General features: G+C 40.4%; 1 protein-coding gene across 1 annotated transcript in view; it reads right to left on the reverse strand.

Moving 5' to 3' along the window:
- Window positions 1-23,347, reverse strand: part of srbd1 (S1 RNA binding domain 1) — a 42,565-nt gene that overhangs the window by 12,690 nt on the left and 6,528 nt on the right. Inside the window, exons 10-16 of the mRNA XM_054799219.1 lie at window positions 17,887-17,990; window positions 16,870-16,977; window positions 15,982-16,139; window positions 15,496-15,586; window positions 15,240-15,347; window positions 4,994-5,085; window positions 2,066-2,148 (exon numbers count right to left, since the gene is read on the reverse strand). Of these exons, the coding sequence (XP_054655194.1) occupies window positions 2,066-2,148; window positions 4,994-5,085; window positions 15,240-15,347; window positions 15,496-15,586; window positions 15,982-16,139; window positions 16,870-16,977; window positions 17,887-17,990 (744 nt within the window). The remainder of the gene's footprint in view (window positions 1-2,065; window positions 2,149-4,993; window positions 5,086-15,239; window positions 15,348-15,495; window positions 15,587-15,981; window positions 16,140-16,869; window positions 16,978-17,886; window positions 17,991-23,347) is intronic.

Below are 23,347 nucleotides of genomic sequence, written 5' to 3' on the forward strand. Positions count from 1 at the left end.
AAGTTTAGGTCAGATTATGTTAATCTGCAAAGGTTACAGTGCATTTTAGGTTCATCCTGAAATTTTCCTTGAAAGTTTTTTGTCGCTTTTGGTTTGTTATCTTTAATGCTTCCAAATAAGTATCGGAAACGATAGCTCAATTTGAACAATTTAATGTACCAGGAAGAATGATACACAAGTGCGGGGACTCGTCTTCCACATGGGTGCAGGAGCAAGTTCGAGGCACTTCTGGTCAGAAGTTCTTTTGCCACGCTTAAGGTTGTGATAACAGAAGAATGCACGGCCAAAAGTAAGGTGATGCAAATACAGCGAACAGAGTAGTCTGCTCTGGTCATGCTATCTAACGTGCCCAAAGAAGCCTATATGGAACTATGTCTAACACACCCCCTGTTGGAGTGGCCTTAAAGGTCACACAGCTAAGACCAGAGAGCGCGTAAATTTAGCATCTCCCCTTGTGGAACCTAATGGTCAGTTCACAAATCTGGCTTGGCCTAAACATAACTACATCTAACACTGCCGAGACAAGAAATTCTGAATTCGGTAGACGGAGGATGGTACGAACATAAATGAAGGGAGCAGTGGCAGTCTATTTAATATCCGGCAGGCAGGCCATGTTTTCTTACTCAGCACTGTGCGTGTGCGTGCGTGCGTGTGTGTGTGTGTGTGTGTGTGTGCATGTGGAAACTACAAGAGACTGACAGATGAAGCTATCCAAATGCCGCACCCAATAAGTTTCTGGTTAAATCAATGAAACTTAAAATTGTTGAAATGATTATATGATCATAAAATGTTTCTGATGATTCTATGTATTTTGCTATAGGTGACCATGTTTTAAAAAATTAATTTGTGTGGACGTTGATGTCTGAAAAAGTATCTAGCCTGTGCTTGCGTTGCAGCAGTGAAAAACGTTGTTCCCATAGCAATCGTTCAGCTCAATCTGATTTTAATGGTCCTCACTTTTTTCGCCCTCAGCTCATTTCCTCTATTCTCTCAGAGCTGTCACTCAACCGGGGCTAAAGCAGGGAGAAGTGAAAGAGTGATCCTGCTGTGCCAGCGATGCTAGAGTTACATCTGCCCTCAATCTTTTTGGGCCTTATGGGCAATAAAGAGAGCTTAGAATGTCACAAACCACACAGGAGGACTTGCAAAAAAACATAACTTTACGCAAAGTTGTACAGTACTTTGACATATAGGGGCTTTAAATATACACACACCATGTAGAAAGCACTCGCTCACAGGTCAGAATGATGTGCCGTCTCATATCTGTCAGCACCCAGGGTTTATTTACCCGGGTATATTATCAATTGTTGACCTAGTCACATGATCTGAGGGTGGGAGGTGCTGGACCCCAGGCACCCTGGAGAGCCATGTGATGAGAGACGCAGGCCTGTGACCTAACAAACTCAGACACACATACACACAGGCACTTACACAATATGACCTATGGACTTTCATCAAATTTCACTCTGCACTGACCCTTCAATGTTCCTGTCATTCTTTTCCACTGACTTTTGTCACCATCTGCTGTCCTGTCTTAATCCCCATATTTCCCCTCCCTCCCTAAAGTCAATATGGGACTTCTTCGTGATCCCCAGGGGCAATGACTCACAATTAATCCATTAGTCAAGCCAAAGAAAATTGTTTGTCAAGCATGATTTTGTTTTCCTGTCACTTTTGTCTGCCTCCAAGATGGCTGCAGAGTGGCCTGATGAAAAGTGCTGTGAAATAACTTACGGTGCACACATACTGTAGCATGCACACACGCAAAAACGTACGTCACTCAGGGTTATTAATCAAGTTTGCAGCCACCATTAACGTCATCTGTTGACACAGGCCTCCACTAAAGTTGATCTGTGTATGTGCCTCTTCTTCTATGTATTCCCTGATGTCAATTTATCAATTAAACAGACCAATTACTAGTTTCTCTGTTTTCCCTAAAATACTATCGGCCTAATCAACACAGTCACATTAGTAGTGGCGTACACACAGCTATGGTAAAATATGCAGTGCAGGATATGTATCAAATGTGTTTTTTTAGAACATTTTCCATGTAAGTGCAGCTTACCTGGTATGTTCCAATGCCTATGTGTTTTGGATCTATCTTCACAAGCTCAGCCAACGGATCCTGGACACGTCTTCCAATGGACACTGTTAACAAACACAGACAAGCGGATAAGACGACAACAAGACATCAATTGAGATTCATGAACTTGAACTATCCACGGTGCTTATTGAATATTCACAGCTGCGTTATTTATAATTACTGAAAATGCAAATGTTCTTACAGCGTGGGCCTGAGGCGAAAGCCAAATTCAATTTCATCGTTCCTGCAAACCAATAATAATTAAAGCTGGCTTTAAATTAGAGCCGCTACATCTGTTATTTAGATAGATGTGGGAGACACACACCTTTAGAAGCACTAACTCAGCCACGTGCAAATAAGGAAAACACATTCATAGCAAAGCAGGGCTGAGTCTGAAGGCATTAGTTAGTCTGCTTGTCCTGCAAATATATGTTTCCACGACGATGCTGATAAGACTAATTTACAAAAAAATATATATATACAATAACAAACACTTGCATTACATGACATCACAACAGCACACAGACAATGTTATTTTTAAGTTACTGTCCTTCCTTACTTTTCAATCTCAACATAATACACCTGAATTGTGTATCTTGTGACAATGCGTGGCGTTAGTGTTTGTGGCAACATTTTTGTTAGCAATGATGAGATGCAGAGGCAGAAAAAAAGAAGGATGTGCTACGGTGGAGGAGTACGTCTGGAATCAATGGCTTCTCCTCTCTCTTTTCTCGCTGTGGTGGGAGGCTGCAGCCTGAGATAATATTTAGACAGGAATGGAGTTTCAAACCTGCCCTTGCTCAGTGCACAACCAAAAGCTAGCTCCTATCCTCTTTCTCCGGAGTCCATCTTAACTTGCAGCACTTATTAAAAATATATGGGCACTACAGTTTTGTGTTACTGAAAGTACAAGAGAAAAATAAAAGTATGAGAGGTGGCGCTGTCAGACCAGTGTGCAATGAATGTAAAAATAACAAATACAGTAAAAGAAAAAAAAAGCAACATCATTTTGCTGGGGTGTCGTTATTTATCTGAAAAGAGAAAACAGGGTGGATTAACCTGATCTGCCACCTATGGCAACCAGGTAAAACACTGGGGAGGGTACTAAAGAGTGGCCTTCTTCATCTCAAGCCTCCCTCCCATGTTGTGTTGTTCCATTCTGGACTCTGGGTAGCGGTTAGCAGAGGAGAAGTGAGCAGAAAAACAGTCCTCCTGCTGACTAGTTAAAATATTGTCCTGTACCATAGGTGTCCTTTATCTTACAACTGTAGGTGGGAGAGATGGAAGCGCCATGCACAGAGCAGTCCCAGCACCCCTCTGTGGCCAGGTTAAAGTATATTACCACAGTGTCACTGCTGCAGTCCAAATTCAGTTGCTGGCTAAATGGTTAAAAAAAAAAAGAAAAAAAAAAAAGAGTGCTGCTGATCACAGGAAACTGGTAAGGAATAATTCCGCCTCTCTTGATTTAAGGCTTTTATAGAGGAAGTCTGTTGGAAACATTTGTTCTGGGCAATGGTGGGTTTTTTTTTTTTATTCTGCTGTGTTTTCAGTGATGGAGTACGTGGAAGAACGCCACAGAGACATGAGAACATCTAATAGCAAAGCCAGATATTCAGTGGTAAAGTGGCATTTTTTTCTGCTAGAGTGGAAATATAATCAAATGCAAAACAATCTATAGAATTACTGCATAACTTTACTTACATTTTATACACAAAAGTGCGAGTAAAAGTACTGACACGTTTACACTCAACAAAAATATAAATACAATACAATTTGCTGCAAATCTTTCACAAGTTGAACTCAAAGATCTAAAATGTTTTCTATGTACACAAAAGGTCTATTTCTCTCAAATATTGTTCAAATCTGTCTAAATCCATGTTAGTGAGCACACTTGGGGCATATCAAGATGCTGATTAGACAGCATGCATATTGCACAGGTGTGCCTTAGGCTGGCCAAAATAAAAGGCCACTCCACAATGTGCAACATGTCTAAAGTATTGGGGGAGCATGCAATAGGCATCCTGACTGCAGGAATGCTCCTCGCTACATTGTGGTTCGAATATCACTCCCTCACGCTATAACAGTTTTTAACAAATTAATGAATCAATAAATGATCACCGTTTCTAGGTTGCCTATTACTCCATGTGGAAGTGGTACATTTTTGGCTGCCAATTTTGTCCATCTTCCTCACTCAATTTCAAAACCATTGTTCTTCCTCCTTGGCATCCGTCAGTCTCGGAAGACTATGGATCTGCACCTTGAGCTGGAATAGTGGGATTACGACAACTTTGTGGCTGTATAGCCCGATACGTGAGTGACAGTCACTGTTGCAGATGTAGGTGCTTGGTTTTGGTGTCTTTTCCAATGCATTTTTTCGAGCCAGTCGTTTTTTGTTGGCTGACTGACGGAGGCGCTCCTCTCCCCTTCTGAGTCCGTTTTTCAGCTCATGACTCCAGCGGGTTCGGTCGTCTGCAGTTTGATGTAAACAAAGCTAACGTCTTTGGCTAGCGGTAGTGTACGTCTATGTATGCCAGATTCATGTCAGACTGGCATGAATATATCAATCAAATAACAAACATCATATTGAGGATGGATGATAGGCTGATGTCAATCTTTTTTTTTTAATGCCGTGCGCGATTGACCCACATTACGTTCAAAATACTACAACAAGCAACTTTCCCAATGCTGGTGAGTTATTATTATGTCTTATTGCTTATCATGTCTACTATATTGGGTAATAATTTGCAAACATTATTTGCAAGAAATAGGCTTTTTGTGTAACAGAAATAGCTTTCGATCTTTGAGTTCAGCCAATGAAAGAAAAACACAAGTTTGGTGTTTATATATTTGATTGTATTTGTTGACGTACCACACTATTGTCATCCACCATGGTAGTTGAGTTAGCATTACCTGCGCTCCTCAGGTTGGGGTCCAAATCTGGCATCTCCTTGACGGCCTCAGGGCTAACACTGTAGATAGATGCCCCAGCCTCATTGGTAATACTTGTGTGGGGGGAAAATAAGACAAGCTCATCAACACAAGAGATGAAGTGTAAACATTTTGACAATATAAGTACCATACAGGTATGTAGCCTACTGTATAGTAGTGACACACTAGTGAGGAAGAAGAGCAGTCAAATAGGGAATTTTAGGTGTTGAGAGGCGAGGAAGACAACATAGTCGAAGCAGATGACAAGTCCAACATGTTCCTTCATTCAACTCTAAAATCTGACATTACGGACAAAAATACCACAAAATCTGGTTTCACATTAATTAACAATTAGAAAGTCTTAAATGCCTCTTCAGGGTTCTTCTTCAGCTAAATGCAGATGTTAAGTAACCGCAAGATGTGGCCTGATTAAGATCCATTATAGTATTAAGATTCAGAATCGTTTGCTCTTCTTAACCCTCTTGCTTTGACTGCATGCTAAGCGAACATTTTGGGATGTTGCGTAATGAACCCCTCCAGTGTCATCTCTGTTCATGTGACACTACTGTCATCTAGCGGTCACTGCGGTGCACTGCAAGTATCTGATAACATTTGTACATGAGGGAATGTAGTTTGATGGCAGTTAATGAGCTTTACGTGTCTTTAAGTCATTTTTAAAATTACAAAGAAAATATTCTAAACAAACCTGTATGCAAAAAAAACTACAGCAATGATAAGATGACAATGATTTCTTTCATCTGAGAAATGCTATATTGTAAGTTTTAAAATTACAAGCACACACAGTGAACAAAAACACACACTAAAATAAGCTGTAGGGAATCATTCATTCATGAATGAATGAAAGCTGTAGGGAATTCATGTGTAATTTAGTGTTCTGTAGAGAAAGTCTCGATATTACATTCATGATAAAGAACTTCTAAAACAATTTAATGATCATTATGTTTGGATGACAACTTGATAAATAAATATATTTGGTCTATAGAAACAGTATACAAACACAATCAAGCCACCAAGGTACAATTAAGCTGTCATGTTGCTGTATAGTCGTTCTGATGGATAAAAGGGGGGTGGATGTCCTCAGGGCCTTCCAACGTGATGAGGTTAGTGCTTCCTCAGTGTCCACAATTTAGAATGGACCTTCTTTCAATCACACACATACACACACAATTTAAAAAAGGACTCATGCTCACTCATCGTCATTGTATCCTATTCATCACCATCACCACCACCCCCCACACTGCTCCATTGTTCTTTTTGTCAGCTTCCAATCCATCGCACTGACAGCTGACATATCGCCATGGTGACGCTTCTAACGAGCACTGGCACATGACCTTCAAAGGGGTCAGATCAGAGCTGGTCATTAAGCCAACAACACACGACACAAGACATTCACACTCACCAAGATGACTGAATGTGATGAGACAGGAAAGAGTCTTTTAAATATAAATTTTAAAAATATCTCCACAAAGATACAGAAGGAGGGAATGCTGCATGTGAGGTCAGCGGGATAGAAAGAATGAACTCCGGTTTGGTCAGTAGAGGTCGGAGAAACCTACCTAATTCCATCAAGAATGAGTAAGACAGGTGCAAATGACGAAGAGATATCACAAAGCATATTAGAGTCCTTATCATGTGTAAGTGAATTAAGGCCAGCAGCGGGGATGCAAGGTAACGGCACAGTCACAGATACAGCTCTAGGCCCTCACTGCCGTGGCATCATTGGCCGTCGTTACGGCGAGGGCATCAGCCTGGCAGCCAGCAGAAGGTTGTCTACTGGCCAGCTCTAAGGGCTCCGTGGATGCATGCTTGACATGCTGACACACACACACCAAAGTCATTGGGTGCCTCTGCTTGTAAAGCGATGACTTAGAGGCCCTGTGGGGTAGAATTGAGGGAGGGGGGGTCCATCATTTTTCGTGCCCTCTTAACCTCTAAACACACGGAGGAAACACACAGGCCTGCCAGTAGACCCCCGTGTCACCCTAGGGGAAAGTCACAAGATGGCTCCACTATCTGTTCTTTGACTGGTGGTCTTTGGAGGGACGCAGCCTTGGGCCTGATGCACACACAAAATGACAGACCCCTGCCTTCTAGAAGCCTAACATTGGAGGAGACGGACAAACACTTTGATACCTCATTAGAGCCTGGGAGAGTGCACGCATAGCCTTGATGTAAATCACACACAGTGCATCAGATCAGTCAGAAGAGACGAGGGGCAATGATATCACTGACTAATCTGATACAGAGGACAAAAGTGAAGTTGAAGTTTCCGTCTTTCCTAAAGACGTCACTGTTAATATCAATATTTAACTCCAAGTCACAGCCATCTTGGTGACTGACTGGTACTAATTGAACTTTCTATCACTTTAATTTAAACACTGGGTCTGTTATTTTGAATTTCTTCATTGGGATTGACTCCACCATTTCAAGATTTGGACACCTTTGAAAAATCCTGACCAAATCTATAAAATACCAGTGATGGCACTACTAGAGAGCAGCAGAAGAGACTGACAAGACTGAAAATCCAATATACATTGTACAGCTTAATTCATAGATACCTACCGCCTTCATAAAACAGATGTTTGTCATGCATTATTAACTTTGACTAAGGCAAAATGCAAAAAATTCAAGACAATTTGTACTTTACCAATATGTAGAACAGATGGATAATCAAGTGAAAAGAAGTCTCTCTCTGACATGAGCCCGCAGTGCAGATGAAGATAAAGCACCAAAAAAAAAAAAAAAAAAACATACAAAATAAAAATAAATATGTATAGCAACAGCCAATAAGAGTATGCAGAGTGATGAAATACTCAGGGTCTGATACCTAAAAGGAAAAATATGACCTTAGGGAAAACTTAAACTTAAAACAAAGCTAAAAACCTTCATTATATCTGTATGTAGTATGGAATTATGGAACAGATTGAGTAAAGGACTCAAATAATGTGCTAAGATGAGCCATTTCAACAAACAGTACAAGCAGTTGATGTTTACAAAATAAGAATCCTGAATCACAGTGTACATACAATGCTATGTCTATTACACTTTCTACTTCTATTCTTTATTTCTTATGACAACTTGAAGTATTACATTGTTTGTACTCATCAACTATGCTTCTGTCACTATACTTACTTCATCACTTACTACTATATACTGTATTTACTACAATTTATTTGAATGTTATATACATTATTTCTCTTTATTTACAAACCTTAACTCCTGTTGTACCACATTGTTATACTGCCTTATCATTTTCTTATGTTATTTCAGAATTGGTACTTGGTACATGTTGAATACAGGAACTGAACAAATGTACAGTAATAGCAATTGGTAAAAATAAATAAAGATGAGGTAGGATTAAATAAGCTTCTTCGTACTCCTTTTCGGACATGTAGAACTGTGAATTGTAATATGTGATGTATCCCAATGTAATATGTATGCACATTCAAAATTAATTAAGCCATTACCACAACTGGCTTTTCAAATTCCTTTCACTTCGATTGGCATCATCCTCTTCCAAGTGTTTTAGAAGCAGCTGTGAGGTCACAAATTAGCACTCCAAAACGTGTTCATATAAAGCAAACAAACACACACACACAAGTTGCTCTGTCCCGGCTGATCAAACAGCTCTGGTCCATTGTTCAGTCAGCTGCAAAGCTTCACCTCAGGGACACAAATTGAGGGATGCCTCCTTTCTCCATCTCTCCCTCAAACACATACACACACACGTCGGGTTTGAAGACGATGACATTTTTCACAGAGAAAAGCGTCCAAATGGCAGGTGTCAAGGGCCGTCAGTCTCTAGCAAAGATGCTAGAAGGCAGGCAGGCACACACGCACACACAAAAACTCCAACTGCCAGTGTGAGGAACGTCTGAAAAGAGCAAAGCCTCACAGACAGTCATGTCAATCGTGTTGCAGTAAAGGCCTATGTGTGTCACACACACAAATGTACATACACACACATATACTAAAGACCAAACATACATACATATGGCATGTCACAGGGACTCATTGTAGACAAATTGTGGGGAGAGGGGGGTTATTTTGATGTAAAGCACCCCTTTTTGTGTTGTTTATGTTGTGGTACAGTTGTTTAGATATTTGAGCTGTCACAAAAGCAAAAAAAATTGTGTCAAAGTGAAAGTTATGCTTGAAATATGTATTTTCACAAAAATATGTTGTTCTCCCTTTTCTTGCTAGGAAGTGATATTTTCCTGAAACTTACCTGTTCTACTGTTGATTTCTAAAGAACGGGAAAAGGTAGAAACAAACTTTTTTTCTGATAAAAGATGAGAGTCTAATATTTCTTTTGGTAGGTTCCATGTTTATATAGCCATATAACACAATATTCTGTATGCCTTGAAAAATCTGTCAAAATCGCCTAAAATGGCCGCTACTTGAAGGGGTTGTCGTTTGAAAAATGTCTGGGATTGAATGAGTTAAGATGTGCACATAGTGGTAGCGTAGCAACAAAAGTGGTATGCATCTTTGTCCTGGCTGCTCAGTAGAATATAGCAAACGCTGCAATAAGGTAACATTAATGACAAAAGAAAAATGGAAAAATATGCCAATAAAGACGCACAGGCATCAGGCAAGAAAAGAATAACTCCACAGGAGTGCATTTTGGTGATGCCGCCACAGAAGGGTAGCAGAGATGTTCAAAGAAAAAAAAAGTGTGATGATGATCACAGAAATGGAGCATAAGGCGATATAGCCACACATATTGCAACACATATTGCAAGAAGTGGTACTCAGTTCTGGTTGCTCAGTAGAATATGGAAAATGTGACGGCCAATAGGTGACAATAGGTCCTGCAAATATTTCTTTCCTTTTGATCATTGAGTGATACAACCTTCCTCTGAAATGAAGATGCAGCAAACACAGTCTTCCCGTGCCTCCTGTCCCCTGTGTTTTACTTTCTCTGAATCCCTGGGTGAGGCCCGCGTGCCTGGATCGGGCTCACAGTGCACACTGGTCCTGCCACTGCATGTTCATCACTCGCTCAGCCTGGCCCCTGGGAGCCAGCCCGGACACAGGCCGTGTCAGAGGATACACACCGTCGCCTTCACACGCAGTCATGAATACAGTCTGCACCCGGCTGTCCTGCAGCTCCATCAGCTAGCCAATATAAAAAAAAAAGATCTCATCCCAGAGTGTGCTGCGGGGTGACGCGGTCAAGGGCGTATCGTTCCAGTTCCAGTTCCGGGCATGTGTCGTCCTGCAGCTTCATGTGTCGCTCTCGGACAGTTGGGCCAATCAAGGAGAGGATGATGACTACTTTTTGAAAGAGAGATGGCCTGCCACTTTTTAAAATAAGCTGGGGCACAACTTGAGGCAAAGGCATGACGACGACAGTCCATGTTCAAATCAAACGTAACCAATCCACAAAACAAAGTGTATCAAATATAGTAGAAAAATATGCTACAATTCAAAATGAGTGCATTTCCATTGCCTTTCTGAGATTATTCATAAAGAGCTTTTTCAAGGTTGAGGATAAGGAGGTTATCAGGGTCGTTTGGCCTGTTGCCTTCAGGAGTCACAGAGCAAGTGGTCAAGAAATCAGTCATTTTTACCAGCCTGGAGCTCTCATGTTTGTGTGTGTATCATCACCATTGCCCAAAGATCTTTCTGACCCACCCCACACCCGCAACCCCTCCACCCGCCATATTTTTGCCCTCTGATATCATTAGCATCAGCTTGTTAGGGCCAGACACTGTCAACTTGTCATTCTTTCTGCACACAGCCCCGATAACACGCTAACACACAAAGTCCATCCACTGCGGTGCCAAGAAAACTGCAACCAGGGCTGAATGACACCAGCAACTACGATGTGAAAAGGTTCTTTTCCTTTGGAAGAAAATGAAGACAAATGCTCATTAATGTAGACAATTAACTAAAGAAATAAAATAGGATCTAGTAAGGGGGTCAAACTCTAAAGGCTACTGCAATTAGGGTGATGTTCTCCAAACAATCCATTTTTAGCAAGTATTGGTGGAGCGAGAAGGGACGCACAATGCTGAGCATGTGCGTCCGTTACCAATTAGCCCAACACAAAGATTCAGAAAGTGCCCACCCCTCGTCAATCCCACCCACACAGACTCACACAGAGGCACATCTGCCCCGGTTGTTGCACTGCAAGAGCGGTTTTATGAGCTTTGACAAAGCCAGTGTGCTCTGCCAGTCAGCGCTAAAGCACAATGACAGACAAGGTCATGCTGCTGGTCCACCAAAGAGCCACACACACCCACACTTACACACAATAAGCATACAGGTTAAAAAAAGTAGCGCTCTTCTTTACGGGTGTGTCACAAACTGACATCCAGCAGGAGGTCGTCATATTATTGGGGGCCATGCTGCACGGCGAAGAAAGCTAATATGGATGCAGAAGGGGGCCGTAGCGGGCACAGACAGACCTTGTCAGAGAAATAATAGCCCATGCTGCGAAATGTCCTGCGGGACACTGCTCATTCCTCAAGAAGTTGTTCAAGTATAATCATGTAATGTAAAAGGTGTTATAAGCCTAACAGCGAGATAAGGAGTCTACGTCTAGCAACTTAATAACGAAACTGTGATTAGAACGACACGTTCATTATTCAAGGAATGGGCATGCAAAGAATCAGCTGTTTCTCATAACACAGCGCTGTTCCTAATACCGTAATATAAACAAGATCCTTTGAAGTTGTTTGTTTTTTTTGCCTGACTGCATACAAGCAGTTGATTTTAAAGGCCCTTAAAACTACACAAAACTCACACAAACATATAAGTAAGGATAGCCCACAGGCTGCCATTTCTGGCCATCATTCCAGCTGAGCACTGAAGCAGAAGGACAGACGGAGAGGGTGGCGACACACACTGGGAGACAGGAAGCAGACGGTGCAAATGAAGCTGCGGCCTTTAATGGACTAATGGTGAGGCCTGAGAGTGGAGGGCATGGACGCACTTCTATGAGACATCATTTACAGTAATAATGTACAATCAGATTGACCCGCCCATTAAGACTGCGTACAAGTGTACCTAAAATTATGGCTGATAAGTGAAGCACAGTATCACAAAGCGTTCCAGAAAAACATGGTGACATAATTGTAATGAGGGAAGTCCCAGCGAGCCGAAGACCTCATGCTGCTTATCTCGCATGCATAGTTATTATTGCATGTCACTGACATCATTGCTTATTGCTGGGGTAACGAGGCACGCCGAGGTCGGCTGTGGGTCAGTCAGCAGGGGAGAAAGACGCTCATAGTTAGCGGCAAATGTAGCGCCAAAGGAGCTGTGCACCCCAATCATTATCCACCACTGAGGGACCGTATAGTAGTCTAAACTGGCAGGGCAGCATTCCCCTCCGGATACGTTAATGGTGTCTTGTTTAAAGAAGGTGGGCAAATTAATTACTTAACCAATCTGTGTTTGGCCCCTAAATGATCATTAATGAAGAATAATTTCGGGAGAAGTCAAATTTGAATTCTTAAAAGCAAACTAACATGGTAGGAAAATATTGCAAATATAAATTTGCAAGTGCTTTAATGATATAGTTTTTACTATTGCTGGGTAAAACAACACGTGAAGCTAGAACCACATCAGGAAATGTCCCAAACTTTCGTACCAGTTCTGAAGTCTAAATAGCGCCAGTCGCAGAAGAAGGAACAAGAGAGACTTTTTAATGACGGTGAAACTTTTTGCGACTCAACAGGAGCTACATCTTTAATCAAAATAATCAAAATAATGTAATAATGCCTCCCTTTCACAGTCTGCTCTTAAAAACAGGACGCAAAGTGAGCTATTAGAGCAAAAGGTGTTTCATGTGCTGAAGCGCACATGAACCCTGAGACACAAATTCCGGTTACATGGTTTCAGGCTGCGGTCCCATTGCTAAACCCCAAGTCAACAAATACAAAGAGAGAGAGCGAGACGGAGCAAAGTGAGACCAGTGGTTATTATGCTTGGACCAAACTCCTGCGGTGTAGTATGCCCAAGTGTGGACTGGGCCTTGGTTATAGACAACGTGGACCGCAAAGCGTCTCCTTAATTGGCCCAAAGTGAAACAAAGTCCAGATGGCTTTAATAGACAATATTCACTGGGGGGGACACATTCCTATTCGCCTGCACCCCTCTCCCTCGCACTCCCTATCTCTCTCCTTCTCCTACACACTTTGTCCTCCATGTTTTGGGTTTTCTACATTCTTAACACCTCTGCTCACTCACCCTTTCCTCACTACAAACTCTTTACATGGTTATGTTTTAATTAGGGCTGTCAAATTATTAAAAAATGTAATCAGATTAATCAGGGTTTTCAAATTAATTCATCATGATTAATCACTATGTCACACTATGTTACCTTATCATTTTCCTATGCATTTCAAACTAGCAAAGAGAATATTTCGAATACGGGAAATGGACAAATGTATTGCAATTGAGGATTAAATAAGATTTGCTTGTTCCTACTTCTTTTTGGACATGTAGAACAGTAAATTGTACTATGTGATGTATTCCAATGTAACTTGTATGCATGTTCAAAATAAATTAAACTTTTACCATTATCACGTCTGAAATATGCCCATTTTTACTGTATTTTATTGAAAGTATTTTATTGAAAATGACAAAATGGCAAAATGACAAAATGTAGGATTATATATACTTGTATGTATTAACAAATTAACTTTAAATCAAGTTAAGAGATGGCACACATGTCTGGAAATGTATTTAGCTAACATGAATTTCTTTAATAGCAGAATATTTTAATCAGACTTTAACTGTGTTGTTATGAGCAATGAGGAGTTGCATTCAAAGACACCACGTCATTTAAGTTGTAATCACGTTTTGAGTGAATTTTCTGGGATTTCCAAGCACACTTAAATTCAGCAAAAGTAAGTTACAAAGTGAGTGATAAGAATATCCACTTATTGATTTTTTGCTTCTTTAGACCACCCCATATACGCATAATAAAAACGTTGTTGTGACGTCGGAGTGTCCGTGAACGCATCGCGCACTCTGTCTCGTGACAATGACGAAGTGTTGTTGCAATGAATGGACTAAAAATGTGTTTGTTTGGGGAAGGAGATACATATATGGTGTTGGAAATCCACTGCTGTTGATGTATTCTGGTAAATTATAAAAGCGTCAGACACTGTGTGACTCTGTGGGGAGCTCCACTGTGCCGCTGTCTGTCGTCATAATAGAAAGCTGTGGCTTGCCATGATGCGTGTGCGTTAATTACGCAAAAAAATTTAACTAAACTAAATATTAGTTACCGTCGTTAACGCTTTGTTTTTGTCAGCCCTAGTTTTAATCATTATATATGTTCATCTATTTAAAGGTGCTGTCACTCTTCCGCTCCAAATTATACTTTTTTTAAACCAAAAAATTCAAGAACACCGCCAGCTAGCATATAGTGGTATAAAAGAACAGATTGAACACATAAATTCCTGTATTTGTCACAATTCAAGGGGTTTTTTTTAAATTAGTGCGAATAAAGCAAGAAGAGGGTGGGATAAAAGTTAGCACTCCCATGCAGTACTTAACCAAGGCAAACAGCACCTTAGTCTCTTGTTGGTACATCTGCACAATTTCAGGAGATCTAATACAAGTCTAAACTTTGAATATAGCTTAGAGAAGCATTCATGTATCATTATTGGAGTTATAGTTTACAGTGATATAGAACTATGCTATCATACTGAGATGCCTTACTAATATTTTGACTCATTTAGCTACATGAAACAGATACGATTAGAAACGGCTCTCAGTAGGGAGCAGAGCAGTTGTATCATATTAGATTATGCAGGTGTAGCCTGCCAGAGCATAAAAATGTAATCTTGACAAAATGTTTGGGCTGGCAAGTTGTGAAAGACGTCTGTCCTTGCTATTTATGGCTTGGTGACAATTAGATTGCCCGATTGAATAAAAGCTCCAAAAAGGGAATAAAATGTTTGTAGTGCCGATTTGAAAATATGTGAGGAGTATTACAAATTGTCTTATCTTAACCCCCTGTAATGTACCTGTGGGACGTTCAAGTAGCAGAAGAGATAAAGTGGTGTGCAGCAGTGCATGTTGTTGAAAAAAAAAAAGCACAGAAAGTGTTGTGTTTTTATAGGCTTCTCAGTGATATTAATTCAATGAAGGCTCTGAACATATCAAAATGTACAATAAACACTTGACAGTATCAAGAGTGACTGGAGACAACCTATGGCGTGCACCGGATGGGAGAGCTTACCAGTACGATACATCCAGTGGGTGAAAATAGCGCCTGGCAATGAGGTCAGCGAAGAAGGACTCAGTCTCACGACACGCCGTCCCATTTCCAATGACGACCCTGCTGCAACTAGTGTTTGCAACAAAGGGGATCAATGAGTGACATACAGTAAAGGTAACAAATCATCTCCAAATATGCTGGTAGTAATACCCAGAGTAGATTAGATGTCCTTAAAAAAAAAACACAGGTGGCAGTGATGATACAATTGCAGCAGTACCTGTATTTTGTCATTAGATGGCGCAGTTTGTCTGCCTCTCGGTGATTGCGGGAGCCATGCAGGTAGACCACGTCAGTGTGGAGAATCTGGCCTGACAGCAGAGACACAAGGACAGGCTAAAAGACAAACATGGACAGCTCCTCTATCTAGGTTTACTTAAAGCAGTGCTTCTCAAATAGTGGAGCAAGTCCCCCTTGTCTGGGGGGAGTGTGAGAGGCAGGCAGGCCTTTCAATATTAGTGCAGACCTGCACCAACATGTATGAATTTGTCATACTCCAGCATGCAATTAGACTCTTGAATACGCTTGCATGCGTCACTTATCTCTATCTGGTTGCATTTCGCTGGTTCCAGTTTTGAGTTCAGTCTGTACAGTGTATATATATATATATATATATATATATATATATATATATATATATATATATATATATATATATATATATGCATTTATAAAATGTATACACCTTCATCCAGTGTTGTCTTACCAGTGGGGGAGAGGACTGCCAGCTTGCAGCCATGCGCAAAGCCAGGGTCCACCCCCATCATGACGCAGCCCCGAACTGGACACACCAACAGGCGCTGCCGTAGGTTTCGTACAAACATGGCAACTGACTCCTTCTCTGCTACTGTTGTAAGTTTGGTTCTAAAAAAAAAAGTGTAAAATTTATATAATGATGTAATAACAAAAAAGTATGGTACACAGATGAGTGTCAGCAGAGGCTTCCGACAAATTTGACATTTCTAAATTCCATACATTTTGTGAATATTTTTAAATTTCCTTTCGTGATCCATGAAAGCAGACCTATTATACTGTATTTGTGTTTTAGGCAAAATAAGATATTCTCACACATTACCTTTGACTTACATGTTGCGGACCAAACCACTAACTGGTTGTGTTTGGTTCATATTCATTTGGTCTAGCCTAACTGATTACTTAATTAATTACTTCATTGATTAATTAATCAAAACAACAAGCTTCAGATTAATCAACTAAGAAAATAATCGTCAATTTCAGCCCTAGTATCAAGTAAATAAATTATGGAATGAATCGTGTGTTTTAGTTATTCTGAATATGTATGCCATTATGTCACCAAATAATTTCCAGGACATTACAGCTAGGTAATGTAGCTCATACAAAGGGATGGAGGAGGATAACGTCTGAGCTGCCTTGGAAAAACAGATGGATTAATTAGTTGTTTTTTTACTTATTCATAATTTTAGCTTTTAGAAAACAGAGCAGTGGTAACAGTCTTGGAAAGATGAATATTTTCCATACTTGAGTTTCCATTTTCCATACTTTTCCAGATCTGGAAATTTATAAAATAATATTACATACTTTTCCGTACTTGCATAGGAACCCTGTCATCATGTACCTGTACATCCTCGTGAGGAAAGGCAAAACAAGCCTTTTGAAAGAATCCTCCACTGAACTCTTGATGAGCGTGTGATGCTCCTCTCTAGCATACGTCTTTGGTTTCCATCTGTAGTCAAAAAAAGGTTAACATTTTATGTCAACACAGTTTTACTGGCATTCTTCTTATTAACTCTTTCAATACCAAAGACGTATTTATACGTTTTTATAATCCCAAACGCCTGATCCCAACAACGTATTTATACGTCTTTTATGTTTTTTGCAGGAAAGGCAAAAAAAGGTGATGATGCAACTCCCCACGAATGCATTAACATTTCAGAGCACCTTTAAGCCATAAAAACGGCCACAAAGTGAAAGAAGTGTATTTGATAAGAGCTAGGTAGGGATCACGTCAATGGAAGAATCACACATGACAGGAAGGAGGAAGTGAGAAAGTGTGGAGGAGTGTAGCGTGCAAAAGGTTACGCGTTGCAGGGAAAATTTAACGCATGCACACACGCACGCACGAGCACACATGCACACGCATAGTTCAGTTCCAAATGTGAAAACTGTAAATAGTAATATTTGTAAATAAATTTTTATTCTGATGTAAAACAACTCCCTTTTTGTGCTGTCTATATTGGTATAGTTGTTTAGCTATTTGAGCTGTCACAAAAGCAAAAAATACTTGTGTCAAAGTGAAAGTTATGCTTGAAATGTATCTTTTCACAAGAAGATGTTTTTCTCGCTTTCATAGTCAACAACTGATCTTTTCCTGAAACTTACGTATGTTGTTGCTGATTACAAAAGAACGGAAAAAGGTAGAAACAAACTTTTTTTTGTGATGAAAGACGGGAGTCTAATCTTTCTTGTGGTAGGTTCCATGTTTATATAGCCATAGAACACAATATTCTGTGTGCCTTGAAACATCAGTCAAAATTGTACTGAAGGAGCTGTCTTTTGAAAAATTTCTGGGATTGAATGAAAGTGTCTTTTGATATGCTGTGTTGGAAGAGTGTGTGCATTTTAATTGTCTGACCTGGTGTTGACGCACCACCTGGTGAAGTTACTCTTTACACTGTCAGGGATGTTCACCTTCACTGTCAAAATCTTCAGACTCTCCCCTCTGTTGATGGCCAAAGTCTGTGCACATACATTCAAGGAAATACACATAACACAAAAAGAAGACATCCCTCTGATTAACGCTTTACAATAACCTATTTACAGAACAGAACAACAATACGTGAAGCTTCTCATACACAATTAACGCAGCGTCAGTTGTTTCAAGTGACAAGGCAATGTTTTTTAATGCATCTTTCATGTTGTTTAGAATTACAAACACCTAAATATTAAACTTGTTGATTCTGTTCCTCCTACCTATGTGAAATAATGACACAAGAAACCATTAATGTTCCAGCAGCTAATACAATAAATCAAGTGTGTGGGTCGCAGCTCATTTTGTATTGGCCAATGGCATATTTTAAACACAAACATGGCCTCTCATTAGAACAATTACAAGCTTTGTCACCAACAAGACTAAACTGAGAAGTGGCTGTTTTTTGTTTAAATATTTTTCACAACATAAAATCTACATTGAGTTTGTTTTAGTATGAAATTAGAGCAAACAAAAGGGGAAAAATATCATATAAAGTGGTCCCAGGCATTCTTCATTTTTTTCCTCTATGCAATCTTCAGTGGCAAAAGTTTGGACACCCCCCACTACGAATACAGTAAGCTCATGTTGATGACAAAGAAAATGTATACCTTCATTGATAAATGTGGGAAAATGCCAAAGCTAGCTAATTATTTAAAAGAAATATTGAAGGTTAAGTGAAGCAGTTTTTGGGTAATCCTGCTAAGAAACAGCATTAAGGGTTAAAAACACCACCTAAGTGCCAGAAGTAATTAAATTAAGAAACGTATTACAAACAAGTGCCCCCAAAGCTTGTAAACACACGTACAGAAAACTGAAATGCCTTCTCTCCACACACACACACACACACACACACACACGCAATTGAAAGTGATGAGCCTCGGGGTATGTCCCGTGGTCAGGCCTGTTGTGTTGCGTATTGTCCCCCACCCCTTCAAAGGAACTGTTACATGCTGTTAAGCAAACAGTAGTAAGTGTCTGACCTTTTCAGCAGGGAACCTTTAGCCCGCCACAGCATAGGGCTAAGAAACAAGACGTCAATCTGGAGCCCAAGTGGAAAAAGCAAGCTGACAAATGCCACCGCTGTGCCACCATCAGCGATGAGCACCGAGGGGCCTGCCCCCCCCACAAACGCCGGCACGCGCCGTCTCGTGCTACAACCATTAACCGCTCAGCAGCACCCTCACACACGACATGAAAAAACACAGCTTATGGCATGACAGGGGTGAGGGTAAATGCATCTTTTTTGAATTTGAATGAAATTTATATTTCTCCTCTGTTGGCATGTTGCTGCTGCGAGCAGTCGCCTTGACTGCAATAACATTTCTCAGGCGTTATTCAGCAAAGCACTTGCCTCTTTACAAACTACCAACATGCAAAGGCCCAAAAGTGAGACTAACATAGATAAATAAACACAATACTGTGTTCCATGTGTAAAAAATGTCTGACGCTATTTAAAAAAAAAAAAAACATGACCTGCTCAACAATATTGCCATACGGTCGTCCCTCGCTAAATCGCGGTTCAAACATCACACCCTCACTCCATCACTATTTTTCGCCAATAAGTAATAAATGAACGTGGTTGAATATGGTCTATTATTAATTTTTACAAATCCACATGAAATTGCACTTATTCATGACCTAAATTAAGTATTTAAGCATAAAATGGGCTAAATGGACAAAAATACAAATATAACGCATTCAAAAGACCTGATATGAAGTGGAAGTGTGAGTTGTGTGTGCTTTTAGGAAGCGGGGTGTGGGAAGGGATGTCATCTGCAGTAGTAGCTCGTAGAGTCAGCTAGTAGAGTTGACTGTTAGCTGAGTGCTAGCATCAGACTAGCAGTGTAGAGAGTTTGTGAGCTCCTGTGTGAATGTTCACTGCATGGGTTTTCTGCTTGTTAATTAAGCGATTAATCTTATGCATGTCTAAGATTGCTTAGTTTCTATTATGTCTACTATATAGAGTAATACAAGTGTAAAGGTGACCATAGGGCTGTTATTTCATGTCTACAGAGCTCTAATAATGGTACAAATCCTATTTACAAGCAAATAAACAGGGTTTCTATGCTCTACCTATCTAAATTCTCCATTTATCTTCGCAGAAATTCACTTATCGCGGTCAGGTCCGGATAAAACCAATAAACCGTGATAAACTAACATTTGTGGCGACCCACCACGAACAAATTTGGTGCCACTTGTTCGCCCTTGCTCATAAAACACATTACAGTGGGACTAACTGAATGTGGCTTGTCGTTCCAAGTCTGTACAGTCGATGGCAACGTAATGCAGCTTCTTCCACACCTCATACGGATGTGTTGCCAACTTAGCGTCGCTATATTTTTGGTATTCAGTACCCTATGGATTCTGTTCCTCAAATTAGATATGCAAATTAGATTATGACATCATCCATCAAAACGTGCCTTCACTTATAGTTGAATATAAATAGCCCATCATGTGACTGTATGTTCCTCACTTTCTTCCTGGCTTGGCTCACAAGCTAGAGACACAGAGCGATACGAGACGAAGGGTGATGCGAGACACAGCAAGAAGTGTGTGTTTGCGCATTAAGTCAGGCCAAAAGTGACAGGTAGCGAGGTACCAGCCAAAGCCTGACGAGAGCAGACAGACCGCCGCCGCTGTCGTCGTCATCATCATCATCACTACATTCATTCGTCCACCAGCCACCACCAGCCTGGAGGGAGGGCAGCGGGCCAAGCACCGTCCTCTCGCTATCTGTCTCCTTGTCTCTCTCAGCCTTTCTTTGGAGGAATACTGTCATCAACACATCCATCCACACCATGGAACAAGCATAAACACACTCTCACACACAAGCAAGCGCGAGCACACAGTGTTCATGGCACAACTGGGACATTGCTCCAAAATGTCATACACCCAAATTTTCAAGCATTTAAAAAAGACATTGTTATGAGCCTGTGACAAGCATTTCTTTCTTTTCTAAATGAGGTTTTTTCCTCCCCAAATTAATCTCACTAAATGTTGAGACAGATAACTTTCACTGGACTCCATATCGATATTATACAGTTGTATATAATTGGCCATGATTATATGTGATTTAATTTTAACATTAAAAATGATGAGAGATAATCAATTGTGTTATAAATAAAAATGTGAAATCATGAAAATAATTGATAATTCACTGCATTATAATTGAACTAAACAAAAACACACACATTCTGTGCACATGTTTAATTCTTCTTAAAAAAAAAGTTGATATCAGATAGCAATGTTGTGAAGTACATGATTTCAAATTAGGGGTGTCACGAGATCTCGTGAGATCAAAACGTGACAAGATTCCTCATAGGAAAAAAAAAACTGTCTCGCGATAATAAATTAATTAATTAATCACACAATCAATGACAATGAACTCGATAATTTTGCTGGCCCCCATATATTGCCACCTGCATGCATGTCTGTTTTACTCGCCTCCAAACACGCAGGTAGACTAAGATAAACTTGCCCAACTCAAACATACAGTATTCGACCTAGCTTTCCCACCGAGGAAAAAACTGCGCATCGAGATGCAGCGCCTTCGTCCCGAGAGTCAACACTCACTGAGACGTTTGGTCAGCAAACAAACAGAACAGTGTATTCACAGAGGGTCATCGCAAAAGAAATGCTGCTCTTTTCACACAACTGCCATTTCAAGAAATGGGGCAGAGGTTAGACAGATAGTACAAATTGCCTGTGAGAAAATAAATGTCACAAACGCCAACTGCACAACTTTGCAGAGTGAAAGATGACATCCATCCATCCATTTTCTATGCCGCTTCTCCTCATTAGGGTCAAGGGGGTATGCTGGAGCCTATCCCAGCTGACTTCGGGTGACAGGGTGGGTAGACAAACAACCATTCACACCTGTGGACAATTTACAGTAGAGTCACCTACCATGCATGTTTTTGGAATGTGGGAGGAAACCGGAGTATCCGGAGAAAACCCATACACGCACGGAGAGAACATGCAAACTCCACACAGAAATGCCCAACGTCTTCCCTATCTCCTGACTGTGACTGTGTGGCCAACATGCTCACCACTAGACCACTGTGCGGTCCTTGAAAGACGACATATTAAAAGGAAATATTGTGTTATTATGATATATGATTATTTATTATATATTATCATAACATTAATGGTTTATTGGGTGTCAAAAAATGTTGACAATAATATCCTTTAGCGTCAATTTGTTTGTCCAGTCATATATTTTCATAGTACTTTTCTTAAAATGAATGTTAAAATCTTGTCTCGTGGACCCTATCCCGCGCATCGCCTCGTCTCGTGGGTTGAGTGTCTCATGACATCCCTTTCAGGAATTTGACCATTTAATTTATTTTTTTTAATTTTTTTTCCCCCCACTTCAAGCATTTTAAATAAAAATAACTGCATAGACTCCTGGGAAGCCATATTCAAAAAGTTAACGTGCATTTCTATATCAAAATTCTGTTTTCATTTTTAGTGGTATCAAACGTTTATTACAGTGCTACGTTAACTGTAATAAACGTTTATTACGTTTATTACAGTTAACGTTTACTACAGTGCTTTGTTTGTTTTCTTTGTTATTTCAAACACATTATTTCAAAAACATTATAAAGATTCACTACACAAATGGTAGGGGAAGGCATAAGTGGGGGTAAAAGTACAGTCGACATCTTATATTACACACTCGATAAACATTGAAACTCCATTCTGAATATAAACTACAGCAATTTAATATTATTCTAGAGATGGTGCAACTCCAGACAAATATTGACTCTGCAAGCACAAGTAAGGATCAGTCATCACAAGGGAAAACGGCCCTGCGAGGCCCACTCATCTTTACACAAACACCACTCCCGCTCGGCCCAAACGTTTGCACCCTGACCATCACTCTGACACTCTCATATTCCACCCCTAAAAACAACCCCACAGACGCACTGACGCTGTTAAATGGGATCAAAGAACTTTGAAAATTACATTTCTTCGATCATATATAGCTTAGTATACAGTACATAAGACCATCAAACAAGTGCTGCTTGTATGTGACAGAGCAAAACAAACTTGTTTCTCCGCACCTGTCCATCAAATGGGAATGTTTAATTGATGAAACAGTTCCATTTATCCCCAATCCCTCTGCAGGCAAGCCCCTGACTGGTGCGCTTAGTGCCGCGCAAGTGGCATCACAAAGTAGCCCGGCGCACCATCCACAAATCCATCTTGGCATACGCATAAGTGTGCCGGCTGGTAATAGCTATGAGCTAAATGCGTACACTTCAAATGGAGGCCTTAAAATCAAATCTGATGGAATTAAGTCTGAGCTCAGCGTCCTTACCGATGTCAAAAGAATTATGCT

The sequence above is a fragment of the Dunckerocampus dactyliophorus genome, chromosome 14 (genome assembly GCF_027744805.1).
Source record: "Dunckerocampus dactyliophorus isolate RoL2022-P2 chromosome 14, RoL_Ddac_1.1, whole genome shotgun sequence".
Classification (NCBI taxonomy): Eukaryota; Metazoa; Chordata; class Actinopteri; order Syngnathiformes; family Syngnathidae; genus Dunckerocampus; species Dunckerocampus dactyliophorus.